Raw genomic sequence first — 18,735 nt, 5'->3', positions numbered from 1 at the left:
GATTATCAGATAGGAAGATGGGTTAATGTAGTTAGAGGGAGTGGAAGGGGCTCGCAGAATAGGAAGGCCAGTCCTGTGTTTGTGCATCAAAACAAATTTGCCAAGTTGGGTGAAGATGTGGAGGTGGCAAACACAGAGGTGGCAGCCCTAGATGTCACTGCTATCCCTAACAGCCGGGAGAGCAGCCCATCTAGTAAAGGTGGTGAGGGGAGTGCAGGTAGGCCTAGACAGTTGGTGGTTATAGGGGATTCTATAATCAGAAGGACTGATAGAATAATTTGTCGCCAGGATCGCCTCAACCGAATGGTTTGCTGTCTCCCTGGTGCTAGGGTTCGGCATGTGGTGGACCGGGTGGATAAATTACTGGGAGGGGCTGGGCATGACCCAGCTGTCTTGGTCCACGTTGGAACCAATGACAGTATACATGGAAGGTGGAGGCTCCTTAAGAATCAATTTAAAGAACTAGGCTGCAAGTTGAAGGGAAGGACCTCCAAGGTGATATTCTCTGAAATATTGCCTGTGCCATGCGCAACACAGGAAAGGCAGTGGGTGATTAGAGAGCTGAATGCATGGCTCAAGACCTGGTGTAGGGAGGAGGGATTTGGGTTTCTAGAGCACTGGGCTGACTTTTCATTGGGGTGCAACCTATATGCTAAAGACGGTTTGCACTTGAATGGAAGGGGGTCTGCTGTGCTGGGGGAGAGGTTTATAGGAAGGCTGGAGGAGTATTTAAACTAGGATTGAGGGGGGAGGGTGAACTAGAATTACATCAAGAAGACAGGTCAGTTAGGGGTCAGACATTAATGGAGGGTGGAATGGGGACAGATGGGGGGAGGGTTATGGCAGGTGACAAGAAATTTCCCATGTTGCAAACAGCCATTGGAAACTGTAGTGCCATTTGTACTACTAAAAAATATATGAAAAACACCAGACCAAAATGTAATAATGCATTAAAGTGTTTGTTCACCAATGCCAGAAGTCTGCCAAGCAAAATAGGTGAGTTGGAAGCTCTGGTGCATGAAGTGAACTATGATGTAATCGGTATTGCTGAAACTTGGCTTCAATCCTCACATGACTGGGCTATTAATATTCCTGGCTATGCACTCTTTCGGAGAGACAGGGTAAAAAGGAAAGGTGGCGGGGTCTGCCTCTATGTGAGAAGTGATCTCAAAGCAAGTGTGAAAGAGGACCTGATTGATGGAGAGTGTGATGAGTCTGAAGCATTATGGGTGGAACTACATATAGATGGGCGTAGTTCAAAGTTAATCATTGGAGTTTGTTATAGACCACCCAATGTTAACGAGGAGGTGGAGACTCAGCTCCTTGCACAGATGGAAAGGGCTGCAAGGGCTGGGACAGTGATAATAATGGGAGATTTTAACTACCCAGAAATTGACTGGAGTAATGGCACTGCTGGGACAGTTAAAGGGCAAAAATTTATAAACCTAGTACAGGACAATTTTATGGTCCAGTTTATTGAGGCCCCAACTAGGAATGAAGCTCTGTTGGACCTGGTAATCTCAAATCATGCAGAGCTTATTACTAATGTGCAGATAAAGGAACACCTGGGTAGCAGTGACCATAACATGATTTCATTTGATGTTAGCTGTAAACAAGAAATACATAAGGGAAAGATAAAAACACTTAACTTCAAGAGAGCAAATTTTCCAAGGATGAGGGCTGCTCTCGAGGACTTAGACTGGGAGGGAATATTGGCAGCGATAAACACAGAACAGAAATGGGAATTCTTCAAAAAGACTGTTTGGGACCTCACTGCAAAGTATATTCCCATGGGCAATAAGTTTAAAAGGCTAAAAAAAAAACCTATGTGGCTCACGGTCAAAGTTAGAAAAGCTATAAACAATAAGAAAAGAGCTTTTAAAAAATATAAAAATGAAGGAACACTAGTGTCATTTAAATGCTACAAAGAATTTAACAGAATATGTAAAAAGGAAATCAAGGGTGCAAAAATTCAAAATGAACGAGAGATCGCAAAAAATAGTAGGACAAACCCCAAAAAATTCTTCAAATATATTAATAGTAAAAAGGTCAGGTCTGAGCATGTAGGCCCTTTACAAAATAATCTAGAGTGGGTGACTGGGGACAAGGAGAAGGCTAATTTATTAAATACTTTCTTCAGCTCTGTGTATACAAAAGAGCATGGGGAAGTTCATGTCCATAATGGGGGTGGTATTGACACAGCCCCCAATGATCCACAATGGCTCAAAAGGGATATGGTCCAGAAATATTTAGACAGAATAAAGGTGGATAAAGCACCTGGACCTGATGGCATCCACCCACGGATCCTAAAAGAATTGAGCTCTGTAATTTCAAAGCCATTGTATCTAATTTTTAGGGACTCGTTAATGACGGGAATAGTACCGCTGGATTGGCGCAGGGCGAACGTGGTGCCTATATTTAAAAAGGGATCAAAGTCTTTACCAAGTAACTATAGACCTGTTAGTTTAACTTCTATAGTCGGGAAGATACTGGAGCGTTTAATAAAAGACCACATAGACGAGTTCTTGCTGGAAAAAAACATTTTAAGCAACAGACAGCATGGGTTCATGAAAGACAGAAGTTGTCAGACAAACCTGATTTCTTTTTATGAAGAGGTAAGTAAAACCTTGGACAGAGGGGTGGCTGTGGACGTGGTTTATTTGGATTTTGCAAAAGCATTTGATACAGTTCCGCACACACGGCTCATGTGTAAGTTAAAGTCTACAGGCTTGGAAATATCAGTTTGTAAATGGATAGAAAACTGGCTAAAAGACAGAATTCAGAGAGTAGTGGTTAATGATTCTTACTCTGAATGGTCTAAGGTTATCAGTGGTGTACCCCAAGGTTCAGTGCTGGGACCCTTACTCTTTAATATCTTTATAAATGATATTGGGTCTGGGATCAAAAGTAACATTTCTGTCTTTGCAGATGACACCAAGCTATGCAGTGGAATAACGTCCTTACAGGATGTCTCCAATTTACAAGCTGACCTCAATGCTCTGTCTAATTGGGCGACTATGTGGCAGATGAGGTTTAATGTTGAGAAATGTAAAGTTATGCACTTGGGGGCTAAGAATATGCATGCATCATACATGCTAGGGGGAGTACAACTGGGGGAATCTGTAGTGGAGAAGGATCTGGGGGTTTTGGTAGATCATAAGCTCAATAATAGCATGCAATGCCAAGCTGCGGTTTCCAAAGCGAGCAAAGTTCTTTCTTGTATTAAGAGAGGTATGGACTCCAGAGAGAGAGATATCATTTTGCCCCTGTTCAAATCATTAGTAAGACCTCATCTGGAATATGCAGTTCAGTTTTGGACACCAGTTCTCAAAAAGGATATCGGGGAACTGGAGAAAGTGCAGAGAAGGGCAACCAAACTGATAAGAGGCATGGGGGAGCTCAGCTATGAGGAAAGATTAGAGGAACTGAATTTGTTCACTCTTGAGAAGAGGAGAATAAGGGGGGATATGATCAACATGTTTAAATATATAAGGGGTCCATATAGTGAACTTGGTGTTGAGTTATTCACTTTACGGTCAACACAGAGGACAAGGGGGCACTCTTTACGACTGGAGGAAAAGAGATTTCATCTCCAAATACGGAAAGGTTTCTTCACAGTAAGAGCTGTGAAAATGTGGAATAGACTCCCTCCAGAGGTGGTTCTGGCCAGCTCAGTAGATTGCTTTAAGAAAGGCCTGGATACTTTCCTAAATGTACATAATATAACTGGGTACTGACATTTATAGGTAAAGTTGATCCAGGGAAAATCCGATTGCCTCTCTGGGATCAGGAAGGAATTTTTTCCCCTGCTGTAGCAAATTGGAGCATGCTCTGCTGGGGTTTTTTGCCTTCCTCTGGATCAACTGTGGGTATAGTATTGGGTATATTGGATTGTACGTTTTTTTTTTTTTTTTTTTTTTTTTTTTTTGTGTTGTTTTTTTTTTATGGTTGGACTGGATGGACTTGTGTCTTTTTTCAACCTGACTAACTATGTAACTATGTAACTCCTCTACTTATTTTTGATTGGCTGTCTCTGTTGAATTGCTGGGGAGAATGGCAAGTAGAAGGAGGGGCACACACACAGAATGTGACCTGCACAGGGATGGACTGACCATTGAGCCACTCGGGCACTGCCCGAGGGCCCTGGCCCACTAGGGGGCCCCATCAGGGTTGCCAGCCTCGGTAAAACCAGGGACAGTATGTATAAATCTGTATTTTTTTTTTTTACATCTGTCTCTGAAATGTCCCTTACCGACATCCTTTTGGTCTAAAAATCCTGAGATTATAGCTGCCCCACCTCTCCAGTACCTTCTCAGCCAATAGAAACATGTCTGTGTATACTGCGTGATTGTATACTGTGTGTGTGTATACTGTGTGGCTCCATAATCTCTGATTGCCTGGGGGCCCCATAATCTCCTATTGCCCGGGGGCCCCATGAGTTGTCAGTCCGCCCCTGGACCTGCATCTGTTTTTCGAGAGACCACTTAGCTAGTAAGTTGTGGGCTGACTCTTGGCTACATTCAGCAAGAACTCCTCTACTGCTTTCTCTGCTGGACTTCAGGAGAGAAAGCCAAGCACCAGGCAGATGGAAGGACAACCATGAAAAATAAGGAGCTGATTCACATCGGTTTCAAGAGACAACTTGGTTATTAAGTTGTCTCTTGACTACATATTCAAAGCAAGAGCTGAGCAATAACTCCTCTACTGATTTCTGACGGATTGTCCCTGCAAACTGCTGGAGAGAAAGCCAAGCACCAGGCAGAAGGTGGGATACACAGAGAAAATAAGCAGGTGATTTCTATCTGTTTCAAGAGGCAACTTAGTAAGTCGTCTCTTGACTACATACAGCAAGAACTCTTCAGCTTATTTCTGATTGGCTGTCTCTGTTGAATTGCCAGCGAGACAGCCAAGCAGCAAGCAGGTTGACTCTTGGCTACATTCAGCAAGAACTCCTCTACTGCTTTCTCTGCTGAACTGCTGGAGATAAAGCACACGGCAGATGGAAGGACAACCATGGAAAATAAGCAGCTGACTTACACCTGTTTCAAGAGACAACTTAGTAAGTTGTAAGCGTTTCCTGGCTGATTTCAGCTATAACTCCTACACTGCTTTCTGATTGGCTGTCTGATGAATTTCTGGAGAGAAAGCCAAACAAGAGACAGTGTTTAGGTCGTCAGAGGGCAAAAGGGCACACGGGGAGGGGGGGGGGACGTTAATAACAGCTGACTTGCATCAGTTTCAAGAGGCAGCTCAGCTGTTAGTAAGACACAGTTACAATGTAAAAGTGTTAATAATATTATACCGATCTCTAATTCTTTTGGGCTTTTATTTGTAATTGTCAAAAAAGTTGAGACTATGAGGGGGATTTACTAAAACTGGAGCACTCAAAATCTGGTGCGGCTGTACATGGTAACCAATCAGCTTCTAACTTCAGCTTATTCAATTAAGCTTTGACAATAAAACCTGGAAGCTGATTGGTTATTCTTTCAGGGCCGTCATCAATAATTTGTGATCGTCTTAGAAAACAGTTGATACTAAAAAGTTGCAACTATGACTGCAGTAGCACATCCCACCCACAGGGGGCAGTGCTACCATTTACTTGCAAAATCCCAACTACCGCCCTTTTAAACTATAATTACTAATAATAGTAATAATAAAATAATATAATAATAAAAAGTATAATAATCAAGCTACAAAAAAATAATAAAAATATTTATTTATATATGTATATAAATAAATATATAAATATTCCTTTAAAAATAATAAAAAGGCAAGTTGTTTTTAAACAACTAAAAAGTACAAATGGCTCTTATAATTTGGGTTATAATTCTATATTCAGTTGAAGTTGCTCAAGCCAGGCAAGTGGCATTTTCAGAAGGAGAAGTCAGCTATATGGCCATGCAGCGGTGGGTCCCATCTCAGGTGTCCCCCTCTGGCGGGGTATGTCCTGGGCTGGGTTTGTTTTATTTAGCATTATGAAGAGCTCATGTCTAATCAGACCTTAATGAGCTAACTGGATTATTATGGGATATGACCGGCTGCCATCAGATAACATGGAGCCCAGCCAGATACCATCCTCCTGACATCACATGGGGTCAGCGGAGGAGAGGGGTCATCGGAGAGGGGGGTCACCGGAGGAGAGGGGGTCAGCAGAGGAGAGGGGTCAGCGGAGGAAAGGGGGTCACCGGAGGAGAAGGGTCAGCGGAGAGGGGGTCACCGGAGGAGAGGGGATCGCCGGATGAGAGGGGTCACCGGAGGAGAGGGAGTCACCGGAGGAGAGAGGTCCCTGGAGAGGGGGTCACTGGAGAGGGGTCAGCGGAGGAGAGGGATCAGCGGAGGAGAGGGGTCACCAGAGGAGAGGGGTCACCTGAGGAGAGGGGGTCACCGGAGGAGAGAGGGGTCACCGGAGGAGAGGGGTCACCGGAGGAGAGAGGGGTCCTTGGAGGAGAGGGGTCCTTGGAGGAGAGGGGTCACCGGAGGAGAGGGGTCACCGGAAGAGAGAGGTCACCGGAGGAGAGAGGGTCACCGGAGGAGAGGGGTCAGCGGAGGAGAGGGGTCACCGGAGAAGAGGGGGTCAGCGGAGGAGAGGGGTCAGCGGAGGAGAGGGGTCACCAGAGAAGAGGGGGTCAGCGGAGAGGGGTCACCAGAGGAGAGGGGTCAGCGGAGGAGAGCGGTCACCAGAGGAGAGGAGTCACCGGAGGAGAGAGGGGTCACCGGAGGAGAGAGGGGTCACCGGAGGAGAAGGGTCACCGGAGGAGAGAGGGGTCACCGGAGGAGAGGGTGTCACCAAAGAGGGGTCACCGGAGGAGAGAGGTCACCGGCGGAGAGGGGTCAGCGGAGGAGAGGGGTCACCGGAGAAGAGAGGGTCAGTGGAGGAGAGGGGACACCGGAGGAGAGGGGTCAGCGGAGGAGAGGAGTCACCGGAGGAGGGGGGGGTCACTGGAGGGGAGGGGTCACCGGAGGAGAGGGGGTCACCAGAGGAGAGGGGTCACTGGAGGAGAGGGGTCACTGGAGGAGAGGAGTCACCGGAGGAGAGGGGTCACCGGAGGAGAGGGGTCACCAGAAGAGAGGGGTCAGCGGAGGACAGGGGGGGTCACCGGAGGGAAGGGGTCTCTGGAGGAGAGAGTGGGTCACCGGAGGGAAGGGGTCACCAGAGGAGAGAGGGGGTCACCGGAGGGGAGGGGTCACCGGAGGAGAGAGGGGGTCACCGGAGGGGAGGGGTCACCAGAGGAAAGAGGGGGTCACCGGAGGGGAGGGGTCACCGGAGGAGAGAGGAGGCCACCGGAGGGGAGGGGTCACCGGAGGAGTGGGGGGGTCACACAGGACTGGCGCCCAGGATGAGACAGATAGATAACAAACTTTATGATTTCATTGCACGGCGCCACGCTCCTTCTCGGTGTATTTTACTTCTATGATCAGCCAACAACATAACATTCAATTCCAGTTAGAAGGGAAAGCAATAATAATTATGATTTTCCTCTGCTGATGTATTACTGGGTTCCCACGGGTCAATGTGCCGATCTCTGAGAGCCCCTAAATGTATCAAAGCCAGGAACTTGTTCTTTAGGGAGGTGCCGCAAGCGCGGGTCCCAGTTTGCCCAGTATCAGCGTCATATGTTGCCATGGTGTGGGCAGGCAAACAACCAATGACGCCTTAGGGCCAGGATATGCAGCACAGAGCAACGTGGAGCCATGCATTAACTTGTGTTGCAGTGCACTGCCAAAAAAATGGTGCATGCAATGCCCAGCCACTGGTGTGAACAGGGTCTAACTGTCACTGTGTCATCCTTCTAAGATTTCTAACTGTCACTGTGTCATCCTTCTTAGACCTCCACAGTCACCGTATCATTGTTCTGAGATCCCTAAGGCTCGGTTCACACTGGGGCGACTTGTCAGGCGACCTAGTCGCCTGACAAGTCGCCTCCCGTTCTGTGCTATGGAACCGTTCTAATCGGAGCGACGCAAGTCGCTCCGACTTAGAAAAAGGTTCCTGTATTACTTTGGGGGCGACTTGGGGCGACTTGCATAGACTTCTATGCAGAAGTCGTCTCGCAAGTCGCCCCGGCAGTCGTTTGCAGGTCGCCTCGCTGAGGCGACCTGTAAGTCGTGCCGCCCATGTGTGAACCGAGCCTAACTGTCACTGTGCCATCATTCTGAGATCTCTGTCACTGTGTTAATATTGTGAGATCTCTAACTGTCGCTGTGTCACTGTTCTGAACCCTCCAGCGTCAGCCTGTCATTGTTGTGTTTGGCACATCTGACACCCAGATTGCGGTCTGTCCCATCCACAGAACACTTTGTAGTTTCTCCCTCTCAGTCATCGGATTAAAAATAAAATCTGACACATTGTCATCAAATTCTGCAATATAAATTAATATCAAATCCTCAGAAAACCCCGAATCCCACATCTCAGCGCTCTATTTATACTGCAGGATGGGATCGGTCCGGGGCCACGCCCGCCTGAGCCTTCAGATGGTGAGGAGCACATGCTGTATATTACATCTGAACTTATTTTCACTATTTATATCACCAACATATGACAGAGCGGTGTACAGAGGACGTACATCTGCGTCTCGGCTGAGGCTGTCTCCGGAGATGAACCATTTTATTATATTGTTGCGTGCCGCAGGGACGTCAATTGTCGCCTTAAATCGCCAAAATATTTAGTGGCAGGACACGCCCCTGCCCTCCCCTACAGCCCGGGTTATACTTTTTTCAGAGCCCGCCCCCTATACATGCATCTGACCCCCTAATCTACATGCGGGGCGCCGGACGCATGGATTCCAATGGGGTTTTTTTTTTTAAGCACATGATTAGAGCCTGAGGCTCTAATAGGCTTAAAAAAGTGTAGGCTCGGGGCGCAGAGCACACCCAGTGTTGTGACAATAGGGAATGAATATTCCCTATTGTCACACTGATTCTCCTCCTGGCCAATCAGGAAGCGGCTCTTGAGACCTGTTTCCTGACTGGCCCAAAAGGAGAAGCGATTCTATTGGCCTGGGAGAGGAGGGAGGAGACAGAGGGGCGCCATGAGAAGACGCAGGAGAAGCCGCCGCCCGTCGCCCAGAGGGAAGCGCTGCCCGTGCCATTGATGGGGTAAGTGCGGGTCCAACTGACCAGAAAGGGGGGGGGGTTTGTGCGGCTGACCCGACTGACTAGGGACTGGGTGTGGGTGCATTGTTCACCGCCCCCCCCCCCCCAAAAAAAAAAAAAAAAACACCAGACGCCACTGACTTATTTGCAATTTTTATTAATTTAGCGCTCATTTAGACTTCTGCATTGCGGTCGTATGTGCGTTAACACAAGCATTTACGCCACTGCATGGCCCCGCACATTGCATGCATCGCGGTGCCCTTTATTTTCAATGGCATTCCAACACACATGCTATGGAGCCCGCCGCAATGCACCGCAAAGCCCCATAGCACACCGCCATTGCAAATTTTGCGATACGTCTGATTTTTCTGAACACTTTGTTGCATTGGTAGGCCAATATTTTTTTTTTTTTTTTTTCAATGGGCTGCCCTACTGCAATGCATGTTAATGCACACGTTACATGTGTTACTGCACTGTGGTGCTAATGTGCTAAAAGACCCCTCCCCCCAAACGTAAATTGAGTATATATATATATATATATCCTGTGCTGTTAAAATCGAAAGAATTAATTTTAAACAGAAAAGACAGAATTTGGCCACTAGATGGAGCTAAGTATTACAGAAAACTCCTAGGATACTTAGCGCCATCTAGTGGCCTCATTTAGTTTTTTCCATTTTAATTCAATGATTTACATTCAAACAGCATAGGATATAGCCTGTTTACATTTGTTTTTTTTTATCCATTTACACAGAACAAATGTGCATGCACTTTCACTGGACAGTTATGTGAATTCTTTATAAATCAAGCACTAAGAGATATCCAGGTAGAATTTAAATGTGTTTGAAAATACACATTTGAGTGGCTGCAGTGGGTAGTATCACTACTCCTCTGTCATACTAGTGGTTTAGGGTATGCAATGTGATCTTGGGCAGATTGTAGGAGTAACAAGAGTAACTGTGTAGTAAGATAGTAGATTTATTAACCTAGAAGAAGGGCAGTCATGGGGGGGGGGCTTAGGACCAATGGAGGGCAAGGCCGGCCCTACCATGGGACCCAGGCAGCACTTTGAGATGGGGCAGCAAATTAAACCATGGCCGCCTCTCCTTCTCTTCTATCTACCCAGCAAATTGACAACCAAGATTTTTTTTCCAACAGTTTTATGTTTCATGGTGACAACTGCCCCCTGTGCCGCTCCGCCTGCCCCTATACTACCCTAGCCGACCCCTATACTGCCCTAGCCTGTCTATATACTACCCTAGCCTGCCTATATACTACCCTAGCCTGTCTATATACTACTCTAGCCTGCCCCTATACTGCCCTAGCCTGTCCATATACTACCCTAGCCTGTCTATATAATGCCCTAGCCTGTCTATATAATACCCTAGCCCACCCCTATACTGCCCTAGCCTGTCTATATACTACTCTAGCCTGTCTATATACTGCCCTAGCCTGTCTATATACTGCCCTAGCCCACATACTATTGAACATAATGGTATGTCATATAATGTTGCATATAGACAAGGTGCTGTTGCGTATAAATCTGACTTCCTGATAAATTTAATTTTACTTTTAATTATCATGATATAAAATAATGGATGTGGGGGCCTTTCGGTGGGCGTAATTTTTTTTTTCGGGGGGGGGGGGGGGGCAGCATTTCATTCTTGGACTCGGGCAGCACAATGTCTTGGGCCAGCCCTGATGGAGGGACAGCTGTGATCTATGCCGGTATGCTGCGTGATCATTTTTTTCAGGCAATGAGACATCAAGCTTTGCTTGTAAAGTTTACGTATTTCCACCCCCTTCACCAGCTGGCCACTAGATGGAGCAAAGTATTACAAATAAATCCTATGACACTTAGCTCCAACTAGTGGCTGAATTCAGTATTTTCCATTTTAAATCCATGATTTACAACAAAGATTATAACCTTATAGCCAAAGGTTTTTCACTCCATTTACAAAGAACGTACACACATTTTCACTAGGTGAATAGTTATGCCAACTCCTTATAAATTCAGTTAGGATTTAAATTTATTTGAAAATACACATTTGAGTGGTTGCAGTGGGTAGTATCCCTACTCCTCTGTCATACTAGCAGCTGAGTGTATGCAATGTGCGTTTTTATAGGTCGAAGTCCAGTATAAGAGGGTAACTGTAGTTATATAGTAAATTTATTAGCCTAGAAGAGGGACAGTTATGGAAGAAGGATGGAGGGAAGAATTTGGGACCAGATAAGGGACAGCTGTAATCTATGTAGGATACTGGGTGATCATTTGTTTTCAGGAAATGAGACATCCGGCTTTGCTTTCTGTACATTCTGTAAAGTTTGTGTCCTCCCCTTTCCTGTATATCCCCCCCCCCCCCCCCAACCAGTATTTGGCCACTAGATTGAGCTAATTATTACAGAAAATTCCTATGATACTTAGCTCCATCTAGTGGCCAAATTTAGTATTTTCCATTTTAAATTAATGATATACATTTGAACAGCATGGGATATAGCCCAGTTACATTCTTTTTTGGCCTCATTCCTACAGAACGAATGTGCATTCACTTTCACTGAGTGAATAGCTATGTGAATTCCTTTTTAATCAACGACTATGAGTCATTCAGTTAAGATTTAAATGTATTTGAAAATATACATTTTGATCGGTGGCAGTGGGTAGTGTCACTACTCCTTGGTCATACAAGTGGCCGAGCGTATGCAATCTTTTATAGGATAAACAGGACTAATTCTAGGAATACAAATGTAACTGTGTAGTTAAATAGTAGATTTGTTAACCTAGAACAGGGACAGTTATGGAGGAAGGATGAAGGGAGGAATTTGGGGCCGATGGTGGGACAGCTGTGATCTATGCGGGGATGCTGCGTGATCATTTGTTTTGAGGAAATGAGACATCCTGCTTTGCTTTCTGTACATTCTGTAAAGTTTGTGTATGTCCAACCAGCGGTGACGGATTCTTCTGCTCCTCTGCGGTAATGTCTACATAGGAAATTAATATCCCCTCCCTCCAGCCATCGGTACCCCCCTCCCAGGGTATCCACAGCCATTAATCAAAGGGCTCCCAGGGACAGACACTTCCATGAGTTCCCCCCAGAGAGAACCCGGGGGCTGCTGGGTTAAATATGGCCCCTGTCTGGGATATTTCAGTGAAGAAAACAATGTAATACTTCACTCATAAATCACTGCGACTCCTTCAGTGTTTTCTTTTCCTGCAAACGTCAGACATCGACGAGGCTCATTTTACCTGCCTGTCAGCCTGGACGGACCAAGGTTGCCAACCGCCCAGGAATTCAGTCTGTAAGAAAATCTTACTCTTGTCCATAAAAATGTCTTTAAAAGGCATTGTTATTTCTTTTCCTGAATTCTGTGTAAAGCTCTCTTAAAGTCTTATGCGATTTTTGTGCTGTTTATATAGTCCATATGTTAAAACTGAAGGTTATGCTGCGTATATGTTGGCTTTCCCGATTCCTCTCTCACATGTTATTTAAATTTTTAAAATAAAATCCTTCTATTTTAATAATAATAATTTCATACGCTATTCTAGACACAGTGATATCATCACTGGGTCTCTGTGCTCCTCCAGGCAATGCAGGTCGATCGTGTCTGGTGAGAGGTGCCGGCAGAGTGCTGTACATAGCTTCCTGAAGACATCACAGCACCCTGCTTCAGTATTTCTCTCAAGAGCTTGATGCAAGCAGTTTACTGGCTAGGAGTTATGCAATTATCAAAATGCCCATATGGGTGGGTGTCAGTCTGCAGGAGTGCAAATGCACGCAGAACACCCTAGGCAATGCCCACATTTAAAGCTGATTCTCCATGACTGAAATAACTGATATCCAAGCTGAGCCGAGGGTGCTCCCAGCAAAAACACTTGCCACATATTTGTGTAGTAATGGAAGGAAGGTGTTGACAGTGCATAAGGTACTGTAGGGTCTTAATAGTTTTTTCATTATTATTAAAAATGTTATTATATACAGTATATTATATTTAAATATAATATTAGCATACAGATCACCTATTACTTGCAACACGTTCAAACTGTTATTTTGATATAATTTAATTGACCATGGGTGCCCGTTTGGCTTTGTCCAGCTGCCCTCAAAAACCGAAAAATAAATTGGAAAGACCCAACACACCAAAATGACTATGAAGGTTCTCATTTATCCAGGTCATGGTATAGCCAGTAGCTGTTAGTCATATTCAACTGAAATGTTGAAGACATTTTGTAGCTTCTCCGAGCCAAGCGAAGCAAAGAACTGGCTTAGAGAGGCTACGAAAGGGCTTGGGAAAGCTACAAAGGGAGCTACGAAGAAGTGGCTTTTTAGAAGCTATTAAAGAAGCTATCAAGAAGTGTCTTGGAGAAGCTACGAAGGAAGCTCTAAAGAAGTGGCTTGGAGAAGCTACGAAGGAAGCTGCAAAGATGTGGCTTAGAGAACCTGTGAAAGAAGCTACGAAGAAGTGGCTTGCAGAAGCTACGAAGTAAGCTCTAAAGAAGTGGCTTGGAGAAGCTAGGAAGGAAGCCACAAAGAAGTGGCTTGGAGAAGCTACGAAGGAAGCTGCAAAGATGTGGCTTAGAGAACCTGTGAAAGAAGCTACGAAGAAGTGGCTTGCAGAAGCTATGAAGGAAGCTATGAAGAAGTGGCTTGGAGAAGCTACGAAAGAAGCTATGAAAAAGTGGCTTGGAGAAGCTATGAAGGAAACTACAGAGAAGTGGCTGAAGAACCAATGAAAGAACCTATGAAGAATGGCTTGGAGACCTTACTTAGGAAGTTGCAAAGAGGTGGCTTGACAAAGCTATCAAAGAAGCTATAAAGAAGCGAATTGGAGAAGCTTTGAAAGGGCTTGGAAAAGCTATTAAAAGAAGCTACGAAGAATTGGCTTGGAGAAGCTAAGAAGGAAGCTGCAAAGAAGTGCTTGGAGAAGCTATGAAGGAAGCTACAAAATAGTGGTTCAGAGAACTTAAGAAGGAAGCTACGAAGAAGTGGCTTGGAGTATTTATGAAGGAAGGTACGCAAAAGTGGCTTGGAGAAGCTACGAAAGAAGCTACAGATAAGTGGCTTGAAGAAGCTATGAAAGAAGCTAAGAAGAAGTGGCTTGGAGAAGTTACAAAAAAAGCTATAAAGAAGTGGCTTGGAGAAGTTATAAAGGTAACTACAAAGTGGCTGAAGAAGCTATTAAATAAGCTATGAATAAGTAGCTTGGAGACGCTATGAAGGAAGCTGCAAAGAGGTGACTTGAGGAAGCCATGAAAGAAGCTATGAAAAGTGGCTTGTGAAAGGTATGAAGGAAACTACAAAGAAGTTGCAGAAGAAGTTATGAAAGAACCTATGAAGAAGTGGCTTGGAGACATTATAAAGGAAGCTGCAAAGAGGTCGCTTGAGAAAGCTATCAAAAGTAGTGGCTTGGAGAAGCTAAGAAAGAAGGTCCAAAGAACTGGCTTGGAGAAGCTATGAAGGAAGCTACGAAGAACTGGCTTGGAGTATCTATGAAGGAAGGTATGCAAAAGTGGCTTGGAGAAGTTACGAAAGAAACTACAAAGAAGTGGCTTGAAGAAGCTTCTAGGAAAGCTACAAAGAAGTTGTTTGGAGAAGCTATTAAAAAAGCTATGAAGCAGTGGCTTGGATAAGGTATGAAGCAAACTACAAAAAAGTGGTTTGAGGAAGCTTTCAAATAAGCTATGAAGAAGTGGCTTGGAGAAGCTATTAAGGGAAACGACAAAGTGGCTTGGAGAAGTTATAAAAGAAGATAGGAAGAAACAGCTTGAGTAAAACTACAAAGGAAACTATGAACAAATGGCTTGGAGACTCTATGGAAGAAGCTATGAAGAAGTGGCATTGAGAAGAGACAAAACATCTTCACCATCACAGAACAAGGTCAGATGAACTTGACTAACTACTATTAACTACACCAAAATGGCAATTTTAGACTTTGAGACATTGGCTGAACATTGACATCCTGCAGGGGATGCTGCTTACCATAGGCTTGGCCTCAATGTTCTCTCTGAGCAGCCACTCCTCATTTAGGGTGTACCGTGCCTTCCCTGTGATGGCATCAATGGAGCCCTTGTTGATTTGTTGTTTAATGGCGCACAGCAGCAAAAAGAATGGCTCTCCCACGGTTTCCTGTTAACGAAAATGTTGGTTAGACACATGAAAAATAGATGAGATCGATGAGGTTTGCATACACAAGTGGGTGTGGCTATGTTCATAAACCATTAGTGAGCAGAAAAACAAGTTAAATATGTCTAGAGGGGGATTTATAGAAGGTGTGGATCAGTAAGTGTTCTCATAAACCAAACCCTGAACAACTGTATATAACATATACTGTACTTCAGACTGTGAAAGCTGCATATTGAATTGGGAAAGAACTGGGTGGGTGTCATCGTTGGGCTCTAAAAAGCAGAAAGGAGGCGGGGCAGTGACATATAAGGGAAAGAATTGGGTGGATGTCACCAGTGGGTGGTTCAAAGAGCAGACAGGAGGCGTGGCAATGAGATATAAGGGAACGGGCTGGGTGGTCCAAAGAGCAGACAGGAGGCGGGGCAGTGACATATAAGGGAAAGAGTTGGGTGGTTCAAAGAGAAGACAGGAGGCGGGGTAGTGACATATAAGGGAAAGGGCTGGGTGGTCCAAAGAGCAGACAGGAGGCGTGGCAATGAGATATAAGGGAACGGGCTGGGTGGTCCAAAGAGCAGACAGGAGGCGGGGCAGTGACATATAAGGGAAAGAGTTGGGTGGTTCAAAGAGAAGACAGGAGGCGGGGTAGTGACATATAAGGGAAAGGGCTGGGTGGTCCAAAGAGCAGACAGGAGGTGGGGCAGTGACATATAAGGGAAAGGATTGGGTGGTCCAAAGAGAAGACAGGAGGTGGGGCAGTGACATATGGGAAAGGGCTGGGAGGTCCAAAGAGCAGACAGGAGGCGGGGCAGTGACATATAAGGGAAAGAGTTGGGTGGTTCAAAAAGAAGACAGGAGGCGGGGTAGTGACATATAAGGGAAAGGGCTGGGTGGTCCAAAGAGCAGACAGGAGGTGGGGCAGTGACATATAAGGGAAAGGATTGGGTGGTCCAAAGAGAAGACAGGAGGTGGGGCAGTGACATATAAGGGAAAGGGCTGGGTGGTCCAAAGAGCAGACAGGAGGTGGGGCAGTGGCAAATAAGGGAAAGAGTTGGGTGGTCCAAAGAGCAGACAGGAGGAGGGGCAGTGACATATAAGGGAAAGGGCTGGGTGGTCAAAAGAGCAGACAGGAGGTAGGGCAGTGACATATAAGGGAAAGGACTGGGTGGTCCAAAGAGCAGACAGGAGGTGGGGCAGTGGCAAATAAGGGAAAGAGTTGGGTGGTCCAAAGAGCAGACAGGAGGAGGGGCAGTGATATATAAAGGGAAAGGGCTGGGTGGTCCAAAGAGCAGACAGGAGGTGGGGCAGTGGCAAATAAGGGAAAGAGTTGGGTGGTCCAAAGAGCAGACAGGAGGAGGGGCAGTGACATATAAGGGAAAGAGTTGGGTGGTCCAAAGAGCAGACAGGAGGCGGGGCAGTGACATATAGGGGAAAGTGCTGGGTGGTCCAAAGAGCAGACAGGAGGCGGGGCAGTGGCACATAAGGGAAAGAGTTGGGTGGTCCAAAGAGCAGACAGGAGGCGGGGCAGTGGCACATAAGGGAAAGAGTTGGGTGGTCCAAAGAGCAGACAGGAGGCGGGGCAGTGACATATAAGGGAAAGGGCTGGGTGGTCTAAAGAGCAGACAGGAGGCGGGGCAGTGGCAAATAAGGGAAAGAGTTGGGTGGTCCAAAGAGCAGGCAGGAGGCGGGGCAGTGACACAGACTCAGTAGAACTGCTAGTTCTAAAAAGTGTTGTCACCCCGAGGTGGGGAAGTCACAAGACTGTTAGCAATACATTTGGCAGCTAAAGCAATTCCCACCATTGTTTTGCATTCAACTGACTGGCTGGAATTGCCCTTTAATTAGGCTGTTGTTCTCTGAAGGAAGAAAATCCCTTTAATTCCTCATCAATAAATAAAGCTTGGTCGTACAGACAGATGTCTTGCAGCTGAGCATGACAACCGCACTGTCAAGTGACACAAAGGATCAGATGACAACACAATGCTGTACTCATGTATCACATGTTTGTAAGGACTGCAGGGGGAATGGACGGGGTCCAACAATGACAGAACCGTCTGCATGTGGACGGCTGGGCTCAGTGTATGGAAACTCTGCCATGAATGAGAGTCGCCTCACCTCCCCTCCGCTCCTCTCCCTGGACCCCCCTCACACACTGGGATCAGCGGCTAATCAACTGCAGACTTCTATTCTTCTGCTAACAGAATACGCTTATTACTGGGGTCACCGCTGTCACAACAAGACCTCCGACCTTTCACCTCCGCCAACAGGACAGCAATAACTGCGTTCAGTCTGTGTACTTAAACCCGAACTCCAACATCTTGGCCAATCTGACCCTGTAAGGCAGGGCAGTCAGATCGTGATCTAGATTTATATTTGTAGATTGTAAGCTCTGCAGAGCAGGGCCCTCCTACACTTCTTGTCTTGGCTTGTATTGTAATTGTACCGTCTCTCCTTCTATTGTAGAGCTGTTGGGGCTGAAAAAACTTTTTTTTTAAATATTTAGATAATATTTATGTAATAATAATATTGTAATATTTAGTTATTTAATTAGATATTTATTACCTAGTTATCTGGAGTGGTGCTTGGGCTGTCCTATTAGTCCAATAGGGAGACAAGGTGGTCGGGCACTGGACCCCATCCTAGGTAAGTCTCCAGAATAGGTATGGAAATCCCTATAATATACAGGGAGCTCTCTGCTGCCTCTGATCTGAATGTTATATCATTTCGATTTTATTGTATATTATTCTACTTAAAGGGGAACTTCACTTTCAATTTAAAAAAATAAAAAAATACATTTAGATTTCAATCTGAATCTGATATCACTTTCTCAAACTGTCAAAATGTTTTATGCAGTATGGCAACCTGGAGGAGTTCTGTACACCTGTATAGAAAAAAAGCAATTTGTTCCACCATGTCCTGTGCAAACTGATTCTGAATGGGGGTGGGAAGGGGTTGTCTGGTTCATTATAATCACCTGGTGCACTCCCAAGGTTCTAATGAGAACAGCTGCAGGGTCTGCGTCCCTTGAAAAATATTTAACCCTTAAGGAGTATCTCACCAAAAATGAAATCCCTATTGCAGATGGTGCCTAAAATTGTACTTCTCGCTTAACACAGATGTCTGAGAAAAGAAAAAGGAAATTTCAGTGTACAAAACATCCCCAGAAATGTAATTTCCTGTGTGTGTGATTGGCTCACTGATTTTCTCAGACATCTGTGCTAAGACACAAGTAAAATTTTAGGCATCCCCTGCAATAGGAAGTTAAGTTTCAGTGAGATACTTCATATAGGTTAAATACATTTAAAGGAATGCAGACCCTGCAACTTTTCTTACTAGAACACTGGGACAGCACCAGGTGGTTATAATGAACCAGACCCTACCATTCAGAATCAGCCTGGATAGGACATGGTGGCACAAGTTGCTTTTTCTTCAGAACAGAAAAAGAGCCAGAATCTGCTATAAAGTTTGCTAAAATCACCCAGTGAGGATTGTATTTTTTATTTTTTTTTTCAACAAAAGTTACTCTTAA

At 45.3% G+C, this 18,735-nt stretch overlaps 1 protein-coding gene across 1 annotated transcript in view; it reads right to left on the bottom strand.

Moving 5' to 3' along the window:
* PLXND1 (plexin D1) overlaps positions 1 to 18,735 on the bottom strand; it is a gene marked incomplete at its 5' end in the record, with an annotated part of 200,134 nt that overhangs the window by 37,641 nt on the left and 143,758 nt on the right. The window contains 1 exon segment of the mRNA XM_073591756.1: positions 15,066 to 15,212. Within this exon segment, the coding sequence (XP_073447857.1) occupies positions 15,066 to 15,212 (147 nt within the window).

This window comes from Aquarana catesbeiana, linkage group LG07 (assembly GCF_042186555.1).
Source record: "Aquarana catesbeiana isolate 2022-GZ linkage group LG07, ASM4218655v1, whole genome shotgun sequence".
NCBI classification, from domain to species: Eukaryota; Metazoa; Chordata; class Amphibia; order Anura; family Ranidae; genus Aquarana; species Aquarana catesbeiana.
This window is presented reverse-complemented; position numbering and strand designations above follow the sequence as displayed.